We start from the raw sequence: 23,604 nt of genomic DNA on the forward strand, positions 1-23,604 counted from the left end.
GTAATCCATTTTGAATTTATTTTTGTGTATAGTATAAGGAAGTGGTCCAGTTTCATTCTTTTGCATGTTGCTGTCCAGTTTTCCCAACACTATTTATTGAAGAGACTCTTTTTCCCATTGGATATTCTTTCCTGCTTTGTCGGAGATTGACAACAAACTATTCGGTTCCAATGATCTGTGTGTCTGTTTTTGTGCCACAGTGTTTTATGTTTAAGGATGTTATCACAGCATTACTTAGAATAGTGATATGTTTTATTATACAGCCATTATAATAGTAATATGCTGTCTTCTGCTGTCTTAGCTGAAGAAAAAAAAAGTAATATGTTGTGTTTACCTAAATAAAGGATGATTGTGAAATAATTGTGGAGTAGCCAGATGAATAGAATATACAGTCTTAAGGTTTTTTTTTTTAAAGACCAATAAATAACATTAAAGGATTAGCAATATAATGTTAGATGAACAAAGGAAAAGACCATGTTATATGTTACTATTTTATTTTAAAAATTGAGTTGCATTGTTGCCTGGGTGACTCAGTTAGTTAAGTAGCTGACTCTCGATTTCGGCTTGGGTCATGATCTCTGGGCCATGGGATTGAGCCCTGTGTAGAGCTCCGTGCTCAACGGGAGTCTGCTTCAGGTTCTCTCTCTCCCTCTCCTTCTGCCCCTTCCCCACCCCTGCTTGCATGCATGCACGCTGTCTCTCAAATAAATAAATAAATCTAAAAAACATTGAGTTGCATATAAAATTACAGAAGTAAATGTATAAAATATGTATTAGCTTAAAACTTATATTATTTTCAATGCCTTTCTGTATATTCCAAATTCTTCTTAGCAATTGTGTTCTTTTAGAGCTATAAAAAATTTTTTTAATTAATACAGACAAATTTTGCCTTAAAGAGTGTATACCTAACTCTTTGTGGCAAATGAGTATCTATAAGGAAGTAAAACAAGACAGGAAGTACTTTTACAATACCTCCTGAGAACCAAATAATAATCATTTTATTAATTGTATTAGCTTGAAATGTAATTTTTTATAATATATAAGAAAGCATAAAGTTTAAAGTTTTTTGGCTTAAAAACTGCTATGGCTTTCAAGAATCAGCATAAATAGAAAAAGTTGTACATTGTGGCCACTCATATTATGGTCATGAAATGAGATTTACTGAATGAAATTGCCTCTGGGTCAGGCATTATACTAGACTCTGGGACTCAGTAAATCCCTTGATCTCAGGAGGCTCACAGACTAGTGGGAAAAACTCAAGCCGAAATTTATGTCTCTATATGAAAATGTTATAGAAATAGGTCCTGGGCACTGGGTGGCTCAGTTGGTTAAGCGACTACCTTCAGCTCAGGTCATGATCCTGGAGTCCCGGGATCGAGTAGTGCATTGGGCTCCCTGCTCAGTGGGGAGTTTGCTTCTCCCTCTGATGCTCCCCCCTCTCATGTTTTCTCTCTCTTTCTCTCATTCTCTCTCTCTCAAATAAAAAATCTTAAGAAAAGAAAAGAAATATGTCCTTAGTGCCATGGGTGCCCTGGAAATGATGTTCCCAGCTGCACTGATGAGAATAATAAGAATGCTGAGGAGGGTTGCTAGAAAAGGTGTCTCTTCACTTCAGTTTGAAAAGAAGAGTTAGGAGTTTATCTTGAGTCTCCATGGACATCTGAAATGTCTCCTATCTGAAAGTGAGACAGGGAAGTATAATGGAAAGTTCACTAGATCTTGGCTGAACCTGCGGATCATGTCTTTCATCTCTGTGTCTTCAAAGCTCTACATAGTGTCTAGCACATAATTGACAGTAAATATTTTTGTTAATAAATGAATTGATGAACGGTCTTCCAGGCAGAAGAACAGCATTTGCAAAAGGAAATATTTCACTATAAGAGGTATTTAGAGATTAGATTTGAAAGGAAGCAGAAGGCTCTTCTAAATCCTGACAATGAGCAATTGAAGAAACTTATACAGAGGAGGTTTGTGTCTTGTCAATCTAGGCATTGTGGAGGATGGATTGAAATGAGGTGTAACTGAGTAAAGGAAACTGGTTACAAAGCTGTTGTAGTAATACAGATAAAAATTAATTGATGCCTGAAATAAAGCAGTGATTATGGGGGGTGAGTGAAAGACATTGATTCAGTAGATGTTTAGCAAATAGGATTGGCAGGCTTAGTAACCACTAAATATGGAAGAAGGAGTAGGGTAGAGTACAGGCAGGAATCTAGCAGGACTCCTTGGGTGTCTGGAAAATGATGTGGCCATTACTGTTGAAAAGGAATAACGAACAGACCAAGTTTAAGACAAAGATAATGCGATCCAGTTTGGACATAGCAAGTTTAAGGTACCTTTGCACATCTCATGGAGAGGTCCCCTTGGCAATCAGAGGTACAAGACTGATGCTCAGGGTAAGGGTCTGGGCTCCTGAAGATAGAGATTTCGGGAATATCTACATGTAAAAAGTTGGAGCCATGGAAAAAGCTATACAAATTGCATTGTATTTAGGGATGTAATACATGTAAATATCTTAAAAAGTGAAAGCCTGTGACTATGGATTTCTTTTGTGATTTCTAATGACATTTTTATGTGAAATCTTTATAAAAATATACAGATTTTAGCATCTCAAATAATTTTAGTGTAGACTTACTGAACTGAGACTCCAAATTCCATGGATTACAATACTTGGAATAACTGTGAAGTTTGTTGCCTAGACCTAATCAGTCATTCTTACCTCATGTCTTTTACTTGCCAAAATAAAGAACTGCATATATTCTGCTTGCCAAGATAAAGTTACATTTTAAAACGTTGTTATATATTTAACAGCTTGTGCACTATTTAATATAAAAGAAACATGAAGCTTCAATTAATCACTTTTTTTTTCAAGTTTTTAAAAAGTCAGAATTATGTTGATTTTTGTTGCGGAACTAATAAGTCTGAGGATAACTAGTAAATTAATATAATCTTGCTTTCAAATTTTCATGACTTTTTGTTTGTTGTTCTTTATCCTTTGTACTTTCACAACCTGTCCTGAGAACCAGTAAGAATCATTTTATTAACTTTACTAACTTGTCATGTAATTGTTTATAATACAGAAAAATATACCAAACTCCTTCACTTTTTAAAGACATAAAACCAAAAACTAAAAAGTATACTGTGTGGTTGCCTAGTTTATGGAGTTCCATCATCATCAGACCAGATGATAATTATTCTGACAGTGAAATGGCATTGGTATCCACAAGGAGGGCCCTGTCTATAGACGCAGAGAGGGGCCCGATTCATCTCTGATGAACTAATGACCTGACAACAGAACTGGGCCAGTGCCATGGGGCAAAATGTCCAAGCAGGCATGGATTCCAAGAGAAGGCAAACAAAAGCACTTGTGGAAGAGGTGTTCTAGTGCCTGTGTGTGGGAAAGAATAAATATTTATCAGAAACAATCCATAGTTAATTTTTTATACCTGTTCTGGGTCATGAAGTGCTAACCCCAAATCTCGATGGTCTTTGCCACCTATCCTCTCCACCAGTACCAGAACATCTGTGCTTTTGAAAAAGGTGGTAATTCAGTATGGCTAGCCGTATCTTTTGTCCTCTCCTAAGAATCAGCACAAAATAAGGGGATAGGGGAGATTGAGGAAATAATAACACTCAAAAGAAATTCTCAGCTATCCGTGATACATTTGGTATAATTAAAGACTCTTAAAAAAAAGAGAAACACAGGATTTGGGATTTCTTCGATAAGAAATGCCTATGTGCACTTTGCCAAAGGAAGGCAAAAAGCATTTCAGTAAGGGATCCTGGAAGCGGGAATGAACAGAAAAGAAGTCTTCTATACCCATGTCCAACTGATAGGAGTAGTGTAAAGAATGTGGATTCCCAATTAGATTTTGCAAGAAGTAGGAAAATGAGCCATTGGTGCAGAAAACCGAACGTCTTCATGAGGGTGTGGGCATTCGCCTTAATGTTGCCGATCTAGAGGTCACATTCCAGTAGTTTATTCATCTAAACCAGATCTTCAGATAGACTTTGAAAATGGTATAGAAATTACCAGAGAGACCTTTATTTTTGTCTTTTGATTATTCTGTTTTTGGCAAGTAGAGGCTTTCGGTAGTGCTAGTATTCCATTTCATGATTCCTGGCCTTCCTAAGTCTCCAGCAAGAATCAATCCTTTGGGGGAGAGGCTGTGGGTAATCTATGTTTCTTACTGGGTGGATGTCTTCTGGTCAAGATCTGGGTTCAGTTGGCTGGGAGCTACCCACGCTGTTGCTGTGATTCAGAAAGTAAAGTGTTCATGCTGAAAGCATACATCTTTGCCTTTCATACAATATGTATCCATTTTCTTTGTGATTTGCTTCTCATTCCAGGAAATATAGGGGATTTAAACCACATTAAATATTTTTCATTATATTTAAAGTTGTCAGTCAAAAAAAGCAGTACCAGAAATCTGTGATTAATAATTTGTTATTATGAAACTTCTCTTATTTAGTAAAAGAAAAATCATTTTATATGTTTTTGAAAACATATCACGTATCTTTTTAAAATGCATCTAGTAGAAATCTGATAAATTGTTTGGTGCAGTGATTCTCAAACTGGTAATCATCCTAGTCACTTGGGAGACTTTAAAAAAAATATGCCCAGATTCCAGAGCCTCCTCCTGGACTTGAATTAGAATATCTGAAAGCAGGGCTCAGGAATCTCTCTTTCCTGAGGTGAGTCTGGTGCTCAGTTAGCTTTGGAAAGTTCAGATCTGGCTCACTTTCATCACACTGTCATCCTCACTAATCCAGACTGTTTCAATAGATGGAGAAGTCAACATCCATGGAAGTCTCAAAGGACATGCCCTAGGTCATGAGTAAAGGGAAGAGCCTGGGGACTGTGATCCTGAGCCTTAGTCCCATATTCTGTCTCCAGCATTTGTAGATGGCATTTTCTGTGTCTCACTCGGGAGCTTTTATTTACTTTTCTGAATATCATGAATAGTTATCAGGAGTAACATAAATTTATTTGCTGTTGGCTATTAGAATGCATTCTGCTACTAGTGATTTATTCATGTCCCTAGCCAACAAAATTTATCACAAATTAATTGTATATTGACAGCAATCAATTGTGTGGACAAAATTGTAAAATACATTTAAAATTTTATTTTTTTGAAGATTTTATTTATTTGACAGAATGGGGGGTGGGAGTACAAGCTGGGGGAGGGGCAGAGGAAGAGGGAGAAGCAGGCTCCCGCTGAGCAAGGAGCCAATGTGGAGCTCGACCCCAGGACCCTGGGATCATGACCTGAGCCAAAGGCAAACTCTTAACCAACTGAGCCATCCAGATGCCCCTACATTTAAAATTTTTAAAAATTTAGAGTTTTGGATAATCGGAGACACAGCTCTCAGGAAAATACTTTGAATTATTGAATTAAGAATGGGAATCATGTCCGTCACTTTCAGATTACTCAGTGTCTTCTAAACTCAGTTTACATCATGGATTTGCAGGTCCACATTCAATATAAATAGACAAGACCCCCTTCTTTTGTTTGCATTTTGCAGCAGCACAGTTCATGTTGTACCAGGTTGAGTTCAGTTATTTCAGCTGCTAAAAAAAATCATTTCTAAGACTTTTATGCAGTTTTATTTTCTCACGTGGGAGGCTACTTCTTGCCTGGTGATCTAATGAAAATGAACAGATTTCCATTTTTATGGAGATCGTATGTGAATTTATTTTAAACTTACAGAAGCAGTTTGGATGTATTTGCCTTGTCATGTAGTTTGTCAGCAGTTGAATGGTCAAAAACTGGTTGTTTTCTCAGACTGGGAACACCAGATGCTTTCAGCAAGCCTTCACTGTGAGGTCCTTATTCTTCTACTTCATGCACCACCCCCCACACAAAAGATTTTTTAAGGGCAACGATACAAAATTGAACAAAAAGAAATTGTATTAAATTGCAGTAAGCAGGAATTTGGGAATAAAAAACAATTGTTTAAGTATAGAGAAATGATAGAATTTACATTGTCTTGAATCTTTAAAAATGTATAGACAATTTCTTGGTTTTAATGTTTTGGTCATTGGCCTTCCCAGAAGAAAAGGGTTTGTCAAGGCAATTTTCTCCTGGCTGTGTGTGCTATTTTCAGATATGAAATGAAGAGACTACTAGCCTAAAGGTATGGATTGGTTAGATTTTAAGTTAAATTGCTATACAAGGAGACCCCAAAATATGGTAACTTAAACAAGTTAGAATTTATTTCTTTGTCACCTAATAGTATAGAGGTAGGCAGAAGAGAGGCATCTGTGCATCCATCTGTCCCGGGGTACAAAGAAGCTTTCCAGTTCTCACTGTCCCAGCCAGCTGGGGGGAGAAGGTGGGGGCTGGCCGGAGCATGGTGGGGGAGGTGGCTGTGTCTGAAGTTACACACATCACTTCCACTCCATCCTTTTGACCAGAGATAGTCTCATGCCACTCGACGTGCAACGAGTCTAAGAAACAGTCTCCACCTGGGTAGCAATGTGATTGGCCCAAACTGGAAAATCTTAGTATTAAAAAGGAGTGAATGAAAAAAAGTTTTTTTTTAAAAAAGGAGAGATTATACACCTAAAAATCTAAGATTTCATATTGTATTTTCACAATAATATAATTTAAAAAAACCCAGGAGAACACGAGGTTTCTGGCTGGCTCAATCAGAATAGCATGAAACTCTTGATCTTGGGGTCATGAGTTTGAGCCCCACACTGGGTAGAGATTACAAAAATAAAACTTAAAAAAAAGAATTAAAAAAGGAGAGCATGAATATTGGTGGGCAATTAGGATTCTCTACCATAGCATGAAAAGGGTTTCAGGATTTGGACATAAAATTAATATAACATTTTCAAGGGGTGCCTGGCTGGCTCAGTCAGTGGAACATGTGACTTTTGATCTTGGGGGTTGTAAGTTTGAGCCCCACATTGGATGTAGAGATTACTTAAAAATAAAATCTTTAAAAAAATGTAATATGACATTTTCAGATACGATAGTAAATTTATTGAATTATATTTGCATAATACTTAACACTTTGTCAGGTGGAAAATCAAAAAGACCAGTAGGCAAACCCTGTGATACGTTGTCTTCTCTAAGAGTTATCCATTTCTCAGCAGCTCTCGAGACTACATAACATTGTGCTGAGGTGACTCTAGCCGGTTTGGAGTAGTTTGAATAATTATCCTGAGATCTTTTTCTCTGTTTGAGAACATGGCACACATTAAAGTTCCCTTGTCCATAAAAACATTCTGAAGTGCAAATCTTTAAACCTTAGAAGAACTAGACACATGGGACACTTGGGTGGCTCAGTGCGTTAAGCTTAGTCTGCCTTCAGCTTAGGTCATGATCTCAGGACCTTGGGATGGAGCCCCACGTTGGGCTCCCTGCTCAGTGGGAGCCTGCTTCTCCCTCTCCCCCTTGCTCATGTGCTCTTTCTTGCTCTCACTCTCTCTCTCTCAAATAAATAAATAAAAAGCACTACCACAAGCTTCGGGAAGAGCCATATGGCCACTACTTCGTGATGTGCATTTTCTCCCTCAAGATCCTATGAAGGTTCCTCAGCTTGGTGATTGCTGTGTTGAAAGTAGAAACTCTGGCTGCAAGATCTAGTTTAGCCCTTTAGCCTCAAGTGTGCAGGAACCATGCCAAAAGCAATTTGGAGTTCTGTAGTGTTTGCCATATAGAGCCTCAGGTAGACGCTATTTTCAGATATGAAATGAAAATGATACTTGCCTTTATACTTGAAATAGAGTATATGCATTTCTGGGAAAGAGCAACAAGCCAAAACTATGCCGTGTTTAGTTCAGAATGCTGGAAGCTAAAAGTTATTATTCCCAGGAAGTATGTCTCCCCAAGCTGCAACTTTATTTAGTACCTGTCCTAGAAATTTCATTGTTGTGAGAACAAAAATAGTCATGAATTTTAGCTTATATGACTTCCAGAAATAGTTCAGAAATAATTTAAATACTGTAACTCTCAAATGGTTCCAAGTTCTTATTCCTATCCAAGACCAGAATTTTTCCTACTTTTCCAATAATGCAAGATTATTATTATTTTTTTTTTTGCCAAATAACTAAGCAGTAATAAGAGCATTGAGGTAGCAGATAGATTGCAAAAGCTTTCCTTTCATTAAATCATTTCAGGAAAGGGAACCTCTTATTCCCAAAGCAACAGATAAGAACAATGAGTAAAAAAAAATGATGGGATGTATAATCAAAATTAAAATTATCCCCTGTATCACTCAGCTATTGCTGGGTTATCAAAAGCCACAAAATCTCAGTGACCTACAACAATAATAATTTATTTCTCACACCCCTGAGTGCTAGGTAGAGTAGCTCTGATGATGTCGGCTGGGTGGCTCTAAGTCATAGGTTGGGTCCAGGTCTTTTTCACAAGGTTCTCATCCTCGTTGGACCAGCCGGCTAGCCAGGTGACGCACTTTTAAAGCCCAATGGCAAAGGCACAAGAGAATAAGCAGAAACACCAGTTATTCTTAAGGCCTGAGCTTGGAACTGGCACACTCTGATTTCAGCATACATTTTGTTGACCAAAGAAATTACATGCACAAGTCCAAAGACGAGAGCTTGGAAAGTATAAACTGCCTTTTGTGGAAGGAACTGTCAGGTTACAGCACAAACAACATTGACACAGGAAATGGATGATGAGGAATTGGGGCCTGAGTCAAAGTCTGAACTATCAAAATATTTGGAGGGAATTCTGAGGTACTCCAAGTGGCTCTCTTTTTTCATTTGTGACTAATAAATTATCATTAAACCTAGCCTTTGTCTATGTACTAGGATAATGTTGAAGTAATCTCTGTAATTGAGATATGTAAGTGAAATAAATTTTCTGGTTGAGAAGCTAAGAGAGACGAGGATGGGGGCACCAGGTAGGCCTTCCCCTCAATTTGGTGAGAGTTGTAAAGATTTCAGTATTGTCATACATTTCTTTATATTATTAAAAGGCAATTTAAAAAAAAATCTTGTCTCATAAATACAAAAGAAAAATTGAGAATATTTAGTGTTTAACTCATGAAATCAGTCTAGGTTTGCATAAGCTATTTGTTGTTAGACTTATAACTAATTCTGTAAAGCCTATGGTGATAGATAGGTTTTATTGAACAATTTGATGCTTCCTGATAAAATTGGAAACTGAATTCATATGACGCTTTTGGCTTTTTCTTAATAAATAAGATGAATATGACCTAACTATATTCAATTGAATATTACTGAAAACTAGAATGTTCTCTCAAGTGAATGTGAAATGGTAAGCTTCAAATTTGATTCTGAATGAAGATTTTTTTATTGATATATAATTGACATATCATTTTGTGCCAGTTTCGGGTATGCAACACAGTGATTCAGTATTTGTGTATATTGCAAAATGATCACCATGGTAACTCTAGTTAACACCGTCATCACATATGGTTAGAAATTTTTTTTTTTGTAATAACTTTTAAGATCTATTCTCTTAGCAACTTTCAGATATACAATACAGTATTAACTATAGTTGCCGAGCCGTACATTATATCCCCAAGACTGACTTATTTTGTAACGGGAAGTTCATACCTTTTGACCTCCCCTTCACCCGTTTTGCTCCCTCCCCCCACCACTCCTCACCTCTGACAACCACAAATCTGTTCTCTGTATCTATAAATTCAGGGTTGTAGGGGTTTTTTGGTTCTTTTTTCCTTTTTTTTTTAGATTCTACGTATAAATAAAATCATACGGTATTTATCTTTCTCTGTCTGACTTATCTCATTTAGCATAATGCCCTCAAGGTCCATCCATGTTGTTGCAAATGGCAAGACTTCATTACTCTTTATGGCTGAATAGTATTCTCTGTGTGCTTGTGTATATGTGTGTGTGTATTTTTTTATCCATTCATTCATCTATTGATGGACACTTGGGTTGCTTCCATGTCTTGGCTATTGTAAATAATGCTGCAGTGAACATGGGGATACAGGTATCTTTTCTAGTTAGTGTTAAGATTATTTTTCACAGTGTCTCAGAAGAAAAGGTAAGATAACCTCGTAGAACTCAGAAATGACTAATGATGATAACTGTAAGAAACGTACCAAAATTATAACTGTTGCAATTATGACTTTTTTCTTCTTCACAATAATTTTAATTACAACTACAACTAATGTTGAGCTCTTGTTAAAAACTGGCACACACACAAAGAAAGAAAAACCTGGCATAATCCTAAGTACTTTATTTATTTTTTTAAGATTTTAAAAATTTATTTATTTTAGGGAGGGAGAGTGAGCTCGAGCAGGGGGAGGGTCAAAGGGGGAGAGAGAAGAAGAGGGAAAAATCCCAAGCAGACTCCACGTGTATTTTATTTTATTTTATTTTATTTTTTTAAAGATTTTATTTATTTATTTGAGAGAGAGAGAATGAGAGAGAGCACATGAGAGTGGGGAGGGTCAGAGGGAGAAGCAGACTCCCCGCTGAGCAGGGAGCCCAACGCGGGACTCGATCCAGGGACTCCAGGATAATGACCTGAGCCGAAGGCAGTCACTTAACCAACTGAGCCACCCAGGCACCCTCCACGTGTATTTTAAAAACAGAAATAGGGGCGCCTAGGGGTGCTTAGTCTGTTAAGCATCCAACTCTTGATTTCGGCTCAGGTTTTGATTTCAGGGTTGTGGGATCCCTATGGAGCTCCACACTCAGCAGGGAGTCTGCTTCTCCCTCCCCCCTCTCCGTCTGCCCCTCCCCCTGCTCTCTCTCTCTCTCGCTCTCTCTCTCTCTCTCTCGCTCTAAAAAAAATAAATAAATCTTTAAAAACAGAAATAAAATAGTAACCTTTCAAAACAAGAAAATTGTACCATCTTCAGGGGTAACAGTTTATAAGCAATCTGACATATACCATTTAAAAACAAATGTACCAAAACAAACATACCATTTGTAAAGCTTTTTCTCCAGGACTGTGCTGTATTATTAGAGACTGAGTTCCAGCATCTGCCTTGGGCAAGTCCCTTAACATCTCAGAGCCTTTGTCTCCTCATGTAAAATGACTCTAATTAGTTGCGCTATTTCTTTTTTTTTTTTTTCTTCAAGACTTATTTATTTTAGAGAGAGAGAGAAGTGCATGCGAGCAGGGCGGGGACAGGACTGGAGTGGGAGGGGTGGCAAAGGGAAAGACTCTCAAGCAGACTCCCCACTGAGCTCAGAGCCTGGAAGGGGCTCCATCTCACGACCCTGAGATCATGACTTGAGCCAAAATCGAGAGTCTGATGCTCAACTGACCGAGCCACCCAGGCACTCCATAGTTGCCCTACTTCTTAAAATTGTTGAGGGGATCATATGAAATATATGAAAACAACTTGTAAGTCCTAAAGTATGATATAATATTAGGCAGTGCTTTATTATTTTAAGTCAAAATCTTAAAAATTTGCAGCTAGAAAATTATAATTAGATGTTTCCTAGATAATACATGATACATTCATAAACAAAACATTAAAATAAAAATACACAAAGCTAGTTCTTGTTCAGAAAATCAAACTATGGGGCGCCTGGGTGGCTCAGTTGGTTAAGCAACTCCCTTCGGCTCAGGTCATGATCCTGGAGTCCCGGGATCGAGTCCCACATCGGGCTCCCTGCTTGGCAGGGGGTCTGCTTCTCCCTCTGCCCTCTTCCCTCTCGTGCTCTCTGTCTCTCATTCTCTCCCTCTCAAATAAATAAATAAAATCTTTAATAAAAAAAAAAGAAAAACTATGATATAAATATGGCATCAAGTTCTATTTTTACTCAATGGTACATAATTTGGAAGTGCTGTGGCTAAAGCCAGCTCTGCATTCTAAGACAGTGTTATTTAACACAAATAATGTTTTGTAAATGATATTTAAATGACATTTCGCATTGCTACTTATTAGTGCCAGTTTCTCACAAATGTCTGTAGAATTAAAATTTTTAATATTAAATAATAGTTAAGAAAGGGAAAGACTTTAGTTTGTTCACTGTTACATCCCCATTGCCTAGAACATTGTCTGAGGCACAGTATTTGTTGAAAGACTGAATGAAAGAATACTCCGATAATTGGAGAAGAGAGTTTAAGAACAGCTGTAAAACATGATACATGAAGATGTTAAACACAAATACCAGTAATATGTGTAATATTCTGAAATTTCTTTGGCTCACATATGTTTGGCAGATTTAACATTTCTTTTTATTTGCTTTACTTAGGGACGAGCTGCCTTAACACAAGAGAAGGAGGAATTTGCCCATGAACATGAAGAAATGAAGAACCTAGAAGCCATTGTTCGAGAAATAAAACCAACTGCCCTCATAGGTAAACTTCTCCCTCTTTCCAGTAAACCCTACCCTAACCCCATTTTGGCCTGATTCATTTTCATACTGATTTTTGAGGCATAATTTAACTTTTTGAAATTTTAACCTTTGGAATTCACAAACACAATTACATGTTTACTGAATCAACAGTACCCCATGGACACCTAGATTTATAAATTTAGTACTTACTGTCTTCTCAGTTTTACTGATGCCAGCTGAAGTGGGGGGTCCCCCTCTACTAACTCGGTCAACCTCTTGATCCTTGGCATAATCAACTCTTCACCAGGCTTAATAACTCCAGATAGACAGTGGTTGTCAAATGGGAGTGACTTTGCCCCCAAAGAAACATTTGGCAATGTCTGTAGATGTTTTTGTTTGTCACAACTTTGGAGGGGTCGGGGGTAGGGTGGTCAGGGCTACTAACATCTAGTGGGTAGAGACTAAGAATGCTGCTCAACATCCTACAATGCACAGGAAAGCCCTCCCCCTGACAACAATTATCCACCCCAAAATGTTAATATCCCAGAGGTTGAGAAACACTGAACTAACTGGACCCTCCTTGAAGACAGGGACCATACTTATAATCCTCATAGCACTTAACACAGTAGCTTACACAGTGCATGTGCACATATGATCTTTAATATAGTCAATAAATTTAATGTGGTTAAAAAAACTGAGTCCAAGTTATAAAACTTTATGCCTTATTTTTGTGTGTATATGATGTTAGTCCTTACTTTGTATTATACTTCATACCTAGAAGCTCTTGTGAAACAGATGACAGTATTGAGAACAATTATGATAATCATAATAAAAGCAAATACTCTATAACAAAAACTGCAATAAGCCTTTATTGTTGTTTTTAACCAAATATATTAGGAATATGATTTTTTTCCATTTCCATTATGCTAATTGCTTTATTCTTCTGTTAGGTTTCTCTCATTGAGTGATAACTTCAATTTTACAATTGAATTGGATGATTGTCTTAAGTATTAGCGCTGGTTTATAAAACATAATTACTTTATAGCTTGAGAGACTGGAATATACTCATAGAATTGTTTATAGAGAAATAATAAATATTAGGCACATTTTAATTTCCTGATATGTTTGTAATTAAAATACCTAGTAAATGGGTCACTAACTCAATGTATTATGAGCCAAATGTTATATCTGTGATTTTTTGTATAGATACTTGTAGATTTGTAAGCCTCAAGATCATTGGCATTAGTAAACTTACCTGTTTTTGTCACTTTAATGCAAATATTCTATAGTTTGTTTAGGGTCTATTCGACAGTGACCTGACATGTCTCATTGTTTTGAGGGCATGAACTTCTTAGATTAATTAACCAATAATAGTCTATTCACTGGTTTCTCATTTTTACATTAGGAGTTGCTGCAATTGGTGGTGCATTCTCAGAACAAATTCTCAAAGATATGGCTGCCTTCAATGAACGGCCTATTATTTTTGCTTTGAGTAATCCAACTAGCAAAGCAGAATGTACTGCAGAGCAGTGCTATAAACTAACCAAGGTAAAGCAAAAGTATAACTGATTTCTACCCCCCCCCATTCCCCAACTCCACCAATGCTGGCGTAGACTCTGATATTTTAATAATCTAATTCTTATCCATTATAGGGGAGCCAAGGATATCTAAGGTTCTTATCACTTAATCTTTAAAAATTAAACAACCAAGATTGAAAGAAAAGTGAGTAAGTCAGAAGGGATAAGAGCTATTTCCTTTTCTAGAATGTTGTCGTATAAATCCTCCTCTTCAGTAAAACAAAATAAACTCTGCTGTGTTTATTGATAATTTTTCCCAAGTGATTTGGAAGTATCTAAGATTTACATATGAAAGCTAAAAAGGAAAAAGTTTGATTCTAGACGCTTATTAAAATAACTCTTGGGCGCCTGGGTGGTTCAGTTGGTTGAGTGACTGCCTTCGGCTCGGGTCATGATCCTGGAGTCCCGGGATCGAGTCCCGCATCGGGCTCCCTGCTCGGCGGGGAGTCTGCTTCTCTCTCTGACCCTCCCCCCTCTCATGCTCTCTATCTCATTCTCTCTCTCAAATAATAAATAAAATCTTAAAAAATAAATAAATAAAATAACTCTTAACTAGCTATTTCTGAACATTGAAGCATACAGTATAAAACCACAGTCTTATTTTTGCTTTGCTAAAGCCTGGGTTTGAATTTTGATGCCATGGGTGGTACATTTGGGCAGCTCTTTTGACATCCAGCCAGGTTGGGATAGGAGTCTTCAGAGCTTCAGTACTTTATTGTTTCCAAAAAAATGGCTTATTTTATACTGCGTTTGTATTAATATATATTTGACTGATAGGTTGACAAGAGCTTTCTTCCCTTCAAAGACTTGAAAATGTCATCACAACAAAATAGAGGTTGAGTCATATATATCTAGCACATTTATTTTGGAAATAAATCCAAAATGAATTAGAAAAGGTAAACATGACACAAAGTTAAGTCACTCTGCACAAATCAGAACTTGATGGCTCAGCTTCTTTAATATTACAACCTTAAAAGCTCATTACTAGAATTATTGAAATTGTTGGCAAGGAGCTACTCTCTTATCTATTTGGAATGACATCAGTGTCCTCAATAATTTTTATTTTTATTTTCAATTTAATTAAAATTTAATTTTAATTTTCAACCCATCTCAAGATTTGGGGAATTTGCCTGGCATCCCTCCAGTATTTCTTAAGTCTTTACAAGGGAAATCAGATTCCTCTGGGCAATAAAATTTTAGCATGGTGCATTGCACATAATAAATGTTTATGTAATTATTTTGTCTCCTATTTCAATAGGTGTGAAGAGTTTATAGACTCACCAGTAATAGACATAAACAAAATTAGCCAAATTTATATAGTTGTATTTTTAAATTTGAATGTGTCTGATATAAATGGCCTAAACTCTTCCTTATCCTCTTACTTAATGTTCTGTGTTGTTTAAAAAGAATTGAAATAGGGGCGCCTGGGTGGCTCAGTCATTAAGCATCTGCCTTCGGCTCAGGTCATGATCCCAGGGTCCTGGGATCGAGCCCCGCATTGGGCTCCCTGCTCCGCGGGAAGCCTGTTTCTCCCTCTCCCACTCCCCCTGCTTGTGTTCCCTCTCTCACCGTGTCTCTCTCTGTCAAATAAATTAAAAAATCTTAAAAAAAAAGAATTGAAATAAAATTGAAAGTCATTTTGAAGCTAAAAATTTAAATACTGGTTCAGCCAAAGGATTACAGCAAAGCAAAGACGAGTAGAGACTCAGGCACAGGTGAAAGGTCATTAGGAAAGGTTAAAAATGCAAAATGCAGAAAGATTATTGAGGGCGTCTGGGTGGCTCAGTTCGTTAAGCGACTGCCTTCGGCTCAGGTCATGATCCTGGAGTCCCAGGATCGAGTCCCGCATCGGTCTCCCTGCTCAGCAAGGAGTCTGCTTCTCCCTCTGACCCTACCCCCTCTCATGTGCTCTCTCTCTCTCATTCTCTCTCTCTCAAATAAATAAATAAAATCTTTAAAAAAAAAAAAGAAAGATTATTGAATCATGAAACACTATAATCCAAAAATAGTATGGAGAGATTTTCTTCTCCATATTAACAATCCATATCCATGAGAATGTCCAATAGCTGTCATTTATTGAGTGCCCTTCCTCCTTAAAATGCTGATTTTTTTTTTAAAGATTTTTTATTTATTTATTTGACAGAGAGAGACACAGCGAGAGAGGGAACACAAGCAGGGGGAGTGGGAGAGGGAGAAGCAGGCTTCCCGCAGAGCAGGGAGCCCGATGTGGGACTCGATCCCAGGACCCTGGGATCATGACCTGAGCCGAAGGCAGTCGCTTAACCAACTGAGCCACCCAGGCGCCCAAAATGGTGATTTTAAAACAGTAGGCAGGAAGTGAAGGCAGGGAGGGAGATAAACATATATATAATATTGCTATATTAGAAAGTTGCTTGTAATTATTTTATCTGCTAAACAGAGCTGAAGGTATCAGACTTGTCTGAAAACAAAACCTAATGTTCTATAAAATAGAAGTGTCCTACAGGCATCTAGATGAGAATTTCAATTTTCTTTCTCATCTGTCTTCATCTTTTTATACCCTGATGAAGGTTGAACTTTACCTATATACAAAAAGCATATTGTGGTCTTTGTTAAAAATGAATATTAAGTTAATATTATTAACATTATAATGGATTTAGACTCTAAATAGGGATGAAAGTTACAGCCCAGCCTGTGATAATTTAAATGATGCTTTGGGGATTTGGTGCTGTGGACCTCTCAAATGGATTTCTTAGATTGTGATGCTTTATTTGTCAAGGGTTTCCTATACCTACTTTAGAAGCCTGACTGTTCTCAGCTATGTTTCCACCCTCATCTTCGCAGATCAAACAGACTCCCTTTTTTTTTTCTTTTTTGAGAGAGAGAGAGAGAGAGAAAACGCGAGCAGTGGGGAAGGGCAAAGGAGAGGGAGAGAGAGAATCCCAAGCAGACTCCATACCCAGCATGGGGCTTGCAACCCTGAGATCATGACCTGAGCTGAAAGCAGGAGTCTGATGTTTACCTGACAGCCACCCAGGTGCCCCTCCTCCTTTTTGATTAGCAGTATGGAATTGCAGCACCTGGTAGGCCCTAGGTCACTGCCATCTAAAGCATGCAATATATGAGGTTTCTCAAAAACAGTGTGACAAAATATGAAGATTAGGGAAAACATGATAATTTTTGACAATTATTGATAATTTAACCTTCCTCTTATTTGCCATTCCCATTTGTGCTAATGAGTTTGTTTCCTACATGATTTTCTGTATAATTCTTTACAATATAGAAATACATAAAATTTGTCCCAGTGATTATGTTGAAATGCGTAGATCCCTAAACTCTAACCTAAAATGTCATTCTTTCCAGTGCTCTAATGTTAACCTATCACTTTTTTATCTTCAGAAGTCTATAATCTGAAGCCCCTATAGAAATGGTTGATGGGCTTTTGGGTTGGACCCCTGCAGAGAACAGAGTGGTGGTCTTGGGGTATCCTGTGCTTTGCACACTTTTCTGAGGCGAGTGAGGCAGAGAAGAGTAGTAATCACCCACTATAGAACTTACTGCCAACATCATATAAACTTGCCCAGATTTATTAGAGAGTTAATGAAAATTAGTCTTAAACACTCAGTACTTCAACTATGGCGTAGTTCTGGTGTGATACCTTTGTTTTCAAATACCGTGCTTCTTTTTAAAGCTGGTTGTGTGTCTGTGTTGTAGGGGCGTGCAGTTTTCGCCAGTGGCAGTCCTTTTGATCCAGTCACTCTTCCGAATGGACAGACCCTATATCCTGGCCAAGGAAACAATTCCTATGTGTTTCCCGGAGTGGCTCTGGGTGTCGTGGCATGTGGCTTGAGACATATCACAGATAAGATTTTTCTCACAACTGCTGAGGTATTGTAAAATACTCTGTGTTCACCGAGGCTATAAAACACCAAATGAGCTCAGTGTAGGTGGTTTAATGATTTATTAGCACCTCATCTCTCTCCCTATAAGGTACAAAGTCGAAAGGGGAAGAAAATCTCTCCTAGTGGACAATAAGGGGTGGGTAGCAGGTGCATATTGAGTCACTAAATAGAAGACTGTTCTTCAGCGGCCAGTAGAAAAATTGTTCTGATCTCTTACAAGGAACCCTTTTTTGTCTTCACACTTCCAATCGAATTCTGTGACGGTAGTGACACAATTAAAAATACTGTTTCCACATCATAATGAAGTGGTAAGTATTTCTCCATTTCTCCAAACCTTCCTAAATAACAGCATTTTGGAGCTTGAAGATGAAAGTCTTATTTATCATTGAGGGTTCAGGGCAGAAAACAGAAAATACTCTAATATTTTAAGCAGAAAGAAAATTAAAACAGGGAATTAGTGTTTATAAAGTCATTAAAAGGACAGATGTGGGTTTGAGTGTGGGCCTTCGGGAAAGATTCTCAACATATCACAGAGCAGACCCACTAGAGGGACTCTTAAGCTACTCTTAGGAACTGAAGGATCTAAAATTTACCTTAGTTGGAAGCTAACAAGTTAGCTTGCCATAGTTTCATAGATACTGGCACAAAACCCTTAGGTCAGAGACAAATGCCTTTATTACTTATGGCATAAGAGGTACCATAAACTTCAGGTTCCCATCACTTCCCCTAATCCCACAAGCTTCAGGGGGGATGATGCAATGATTGGGCATGTATTTGTAAAATGAGCTTTTGATAATCAGAATGTTCATCTGGTTGATACCATGTTTGAACAGGATGCAATTCATGATTGAGAAATTTGAGTGAATTTCCTCTAAAATTAAACCACTATACAACATTATAACTAAACCGAGCTAAATAAAAATAAAAATTGATTAAAATTCAAATATTTTCATCTTGCAAACATACTATTCTTTCTTTTTTGAAGGGGAACTCTAAGAATATAGATAAAGAGTCTTATGCTATTGATGTGATCCAAGGATTATAATCCCAGTGCTTAACACTTGGCCTCATTCTGTGAGAACAGGGGTCTGAAGGCTATAATGTTCTGCTCCTTTCTTTCTTCACTGCACTAAAAGCATGACAGCTGATGTCTCAGAGTTTCTTTAACTCAAAAATCTTGTTAAACATAAGTAGATGTCTAATTACTCAGAGAGCTTTTCAAAGCTGTTTATACATTAAGGAAAATGTAGGGGGTATAGCTCAGTGGTAGAGCATTTGACTGCACATTAAGGAAAATGTAATCGTTGTTCTATGTAACTGACATATCAAAGGGGAAAAAAAATCTTTTACTCATTGCCGTCCATGTTTGCTTTCCTAAATAACTCCAGCACCATCTAGTGACAAGGTTCATGAAAAAAATCCTCCATTTACTATCCGGGCAAAGTAATAATCACTACCAAAAAATTTTGAAGAAAAAAAAATGTAATGTCAATAGTCTTATTCTTATCATAGATAGTGATCTCTCTGGTGAAATCTTTTTGACCTTTCCCTTGGTTTTCTCTCAGGCTTCAACACAACATTCCTGTTTTTCATACCACCTCATTGTTTTCTTTGTCTTCTTTTCTGTCCCTTAAACTGAGAGCTTTTTTCTAGCATTTTTTTTTTTTTTGTCCTTTTTTTCTTCCCTTTTTGTTATGCTTTTAGGGATCTCATCCATTCTCTTGTTTCCATTATCTTAATTCTAAAAGTGGCCAAATCTTTGTATTTCTGGTTTCATCTTTTCCCACGTCTCCAGTTACCTGATGGATATTTCCACAGAAATCCCCTGCTCTTTCCTTAAACGCAAATGCATAAAACCTTCTCACCCTCAATATTTGCATTGCTATTAGTGACACCCCTTTCTAAGCAGACACTAAAACTTAGAAGCCTGACATTCTTTCATTCTCCCTTATCCCAAAGCTTCAAACACACTGTGCATACATACGCCTGTATAACTGCTCTATTATCCTGCCTGGAAAACTCTGAGAACTATTTTCCACCTATCTAAGCCTATCCCTCTGGACACTGCTTAGGTCCCACCTCACATTTGAATCCTTTTGTGACTACTGTGGCTCATCTTGATCTTTGTCCTTAGCCATGGCTGTCTTTATCAAACACTTTGACATTTAGTTTAATTTCTACTTGTATTATGCTCTTGAGAGCTTTATGTTTTAAGCAGTTAAGTGTTGCCTTACAATTAAATTGTAAATTATTTTCTTTAAAGACAGTCTTTCGTATACTTCTTTAAAAACACCATTAGCACCTAGTACAATGCTAAAGCACATAATAGAAACTTAGTGAATACTGAATGGAGCTAAATAGAACTAGTCATATATCTTAGCAAGAAGAATAAATACAATACCACAGATGCTCATTGCTAGAGGGCCCAAAGAGGGAAGTCCTTGTCTAGATTATATTTTGTAGTTAACAGAAGTTACATGTGGGAGATCTAGGTGAATCTTTTTGTTTGGCAACCCAAAATTTGTTAATTTAGGATTATTGCTGAAATACTAGTTGGGTCTCTTAATGGAACTGGAAATCTCATGGATCAACATCAGTCCTGAAGATTTTCTGGGCATTTTTATATCACAAAGAGATTTCTGGCTTTCTTGGTACTCTGGCAGCCTTCTGGACCTCTGATAAGAACACTTAGTGCTCCCCTGGGTTAGCCCCCCTGGCCCTGCATTGTCTGTACAGCAGCCTGGGAACAGATTCCTCACCTCCTGTCCACATCTGAGACGCAAGCCTTGGCCTCCTATCCTTACACTATTCCTCCTGAGTCACCTGCTTTGTGTCCTCTCACCTGGCTCGCCCACCCCTTTCTGATGTTTGTCCAGAGGACACTAGAGATGATCACAATAGACAACAGCATCTGGAGGAAACGGATTCATTTAAGTCACTGGATAAGTGAAAATCTAGCCGCTGTAACATTGTCAAAATGAAACGAAGAGATATCATTTGAAAGTGGACCCAGTGTAGTTAGAGAGACACCAATGGCATATCAAGAGCAGCAAATAATTTTTGAGTGAATGAGCTAATAGGTGAGAGTGACACTAAGACTGTTTTATACTCTCTTTTCCCCAGGTCAGTCCCTTCCGTTTTAGTGATTTCGTTCCTAACAGTAGGCTCCCCGTTGTCACCTGTTGCTGCTTGACTCTGTTCCATGGTTTCTTGGCTCCCTCTCTGTATGACAGGCATCCATGGAGAGCAAAGACTCAGACTGATTCTTCTCTACTCAGCCATCTTCTTCCATTCTACCATGCTGGCTGCCAACTCTTCTTTTAAAAGTGAAATAGCTAAGATTTATTGAACACTTACTTTCCCAGACAATGTGGTAAATTCCTTACTGGTGTTTATTTCATTTAATCCCCTGATTTAGGAATTGTTATTAGTCTTATATCACTGAAGAGAAAACTATGCTTCGGAAGGTTAATTAATTTGCCTGAATTCAAGCAAATAGTAATTATTGCAGTTAGAATTTGAATATGGACCTACCTCCCATCAGAGCCTGAGCTTTCAACCACCATGAAATTCTGTCCTTTCAAGATTGCGCTACTCATTTTTTTCTCTATCCGGGTAAATAACAATACTGGATCCCCGTGCAAGTTTTTGCTTTAACATCTAAGAAATGCCAACTGATTTAAATCTGCTAAAAATCCTTTGCAGAAAAACAAGAACTAACATGATTTTCTAAGCAGCCTATATTCAATGGGGAATCAACATAAAATGTTTTTATTTTGCCCTAATCGCTGTTTGGAATAATTCTCCTTCAAGTCTCTCTTTTCTTTCTCTTAATGGCATCTCAGTAACATTCAGTTCTGTTTCAATTCACTCATTCTTTTAACAAGTGTTAATTAAGTACCTACTACGTGTTAGGCATTATTCTGGGTGCTGGGGCTACCTCAGTGAACAATAATTAAACATCTGTCAAGTTCAGAATATGTACCTGGTTCAGATAGCATGCCCTCTCCTTTCAGTACAAGAGGCCTACAACAGCCGCTGGCAGAGAGCCACCTTCTCTTCCCCCTCCATACCAGCACCTCGAGGGGCTTGGGGCAAAGAGTGTGGCCAGGCTCTGAAAAACCTCCTCCCTCTTCTCATCAAGGCCTATCTCCTCAAATGTTTTGGATACAGAAAAGAAGGGTACGGAAAAGGGCAAACATGGCTTTTATTAACTCTCCACTTTTTTAGGCCATGAAACCATTGGAAGCAGGGGCCAAGATCTGGCTTTCTCATGGGGCACGTATACAAGTATTTAAAGGACCCTCTAGGGCAAGACATGAGCGGTTTGGCTCCAGCTCAGCCTCCCTCCCCTTCCTCAGCTTTCCCAGCCTGTTGGATCATCCTCTGCAGTGGTCACTCAGCCTTCGAAGCACATGCCTTCTAGGGGTATGGGCTGCTCCCCAGCAACCCCCCCTTCCCATTCTCTTCACTTCTCCTTATATACATAGGTCTATAACTGCTCAGGCTAAGTGGAGAACAGAATGCCAGTCTCTCCTTCTTGAAGGCACCTCAAGCTTTCGAGAGGAGGCAGCATGCAGCAAGAAGGAGAAAAAGCCACTGCATTATCGACTAGGCCAAATCATGGTTCTAGCGACTCTCCCTGTTTCTCCCCATCTCAGCCTCTGGGAAGGGGTGGCTGTGTTTGTGGGGGTGGCAGGGCTGATTCTGCCACCTCTTAGGTTCTGAGGGAGATGGCAGTCCCCACTTATTTAGTGGCTTCATTATAATGTCAAACACTTAATTCTCTTTGCGCTAGAGTTGGGGGCCCTGATCACCAAATCTGGGGCAAAGGAGAAGTTTTACTCAACATCCTGTTACAAAGACAAGAAATAAATGAGTTAAACAGTGTCTTTATTATAAAATTCTTTATGATCAACTTTTGTGAATATAATTATACATTATAATATTTTGCATAATATGCGATGTTCTATTAATCAGATAACAGTTATACTAGTAACTTCATCTTGCTCTCTTTCACCCCACACACCTGCCTAAATATCCTTGTTCAGAAGTCCTCAGTTACCCATAGGATTTAACCAGAACTCCTTAATTTGGCATTGACAATACTCCAATCCTTATTCTCTATACAGTTCCCCCCCCACAGATCAGGTCACTTGAGCTCACTGAGTCCCGCTCATATATCTCTGCCTTTGGTCTGAATCTTCTTTCTGGAGGGCCACCATTTCCCTGTTCGTATAACTTCTAGCTCTCCTTCAGTCCTGTACTCAAGCCCCCTCCAGTGTTCCTCTGGATATCGTAACACTCACATTTCACCTTTAGCCTAGGCTGTCCTCTCTCAGCATTTTCTTTTTCTCCCTCACTAAATTATAACTCTCTCAAGGGCAGCAACTGCCTTTTTAACCTCTCTTGGTGTTATGCTTGCCTAGTGTCTTTCATATTTGCTGATGGAATAGCAGAAATAATTTCATGATTAAAAAATCTCAAAGATATTAAGAGATACTGAAAAATAAGTGATTATTCAAAATGTTTCAAACGAGGAAGATTTTCTCCTTCCTCTCTGCATCCTCAGGTCTGTCACTGGTTTAGACTTGCCCTGCTGAAATACCTAATCAAAGTCTTAGAGCTGGAGGGAACTTCAAGGTTGCTGAGTCTGCCTCTGTGCCCCAGAAGGTTTCGCAAATAACTGAGCATATAGAACTTTATTGTTGAACCATTTGAGAGCAACTTACAGTATTATGTCCCTTTACCCCTAGATATTTCAGGACTTTTTTTTTTTTTTTTTTTTACGTGGTCTCTCTACCATTTTCAATTCAGGAACTTTAACACTGATATAATAGTATTATCTAATGTATAGTCCAAATTAACATTTTGCCAATTATCC

At 38.0% G+C, this 23,604-nt stretch overlaps 1 protein-coding gene across 1 annotated transcript in view; it reads left to right on the top strand.

Annotated features, from left to right (window-relative positions):
- Positions 1 to 23,604, top strand: part of ME1 (malic enzyme 1) — a 215,623-nt gene that overhangs the window by 186,452 nt on the left and 5,567 nt on the right. Inside the window, exons 12-14 of the mRNA XM_021693605.2 lie at positions 12,179 to 12,284; positions 13,668 to 13,810; positions 17,533 to 17,706. Coding sequence (XP_021549280.2) covers positions 12,179 to 12,284; positions 13,668 to 13,810; positions 17,533 to 17,706 — 423 coding nt within the window. The remainder of the gene's footprint in view (positions 1 to 12,178; positions 12,285 to 13,667; positions 13,811 to 17,532; positions 17,707 to 23,604) is intronic.

This window comes from Neomonachus schauinslandi, chromosome 8, assembly GCF_002201575.2.
Source record: "Neomonachus schauinslandi chromosome 8, ASM220157v2, whole genome shotgun sequence".
Classification (NCBI taxonomy): domain Eukaryota; kingdom Metazoa; phylum Chordata; class Mammalia; order Carnivora; family Phocidae; genus Neomonachus; species Neomonachus schauinslandi.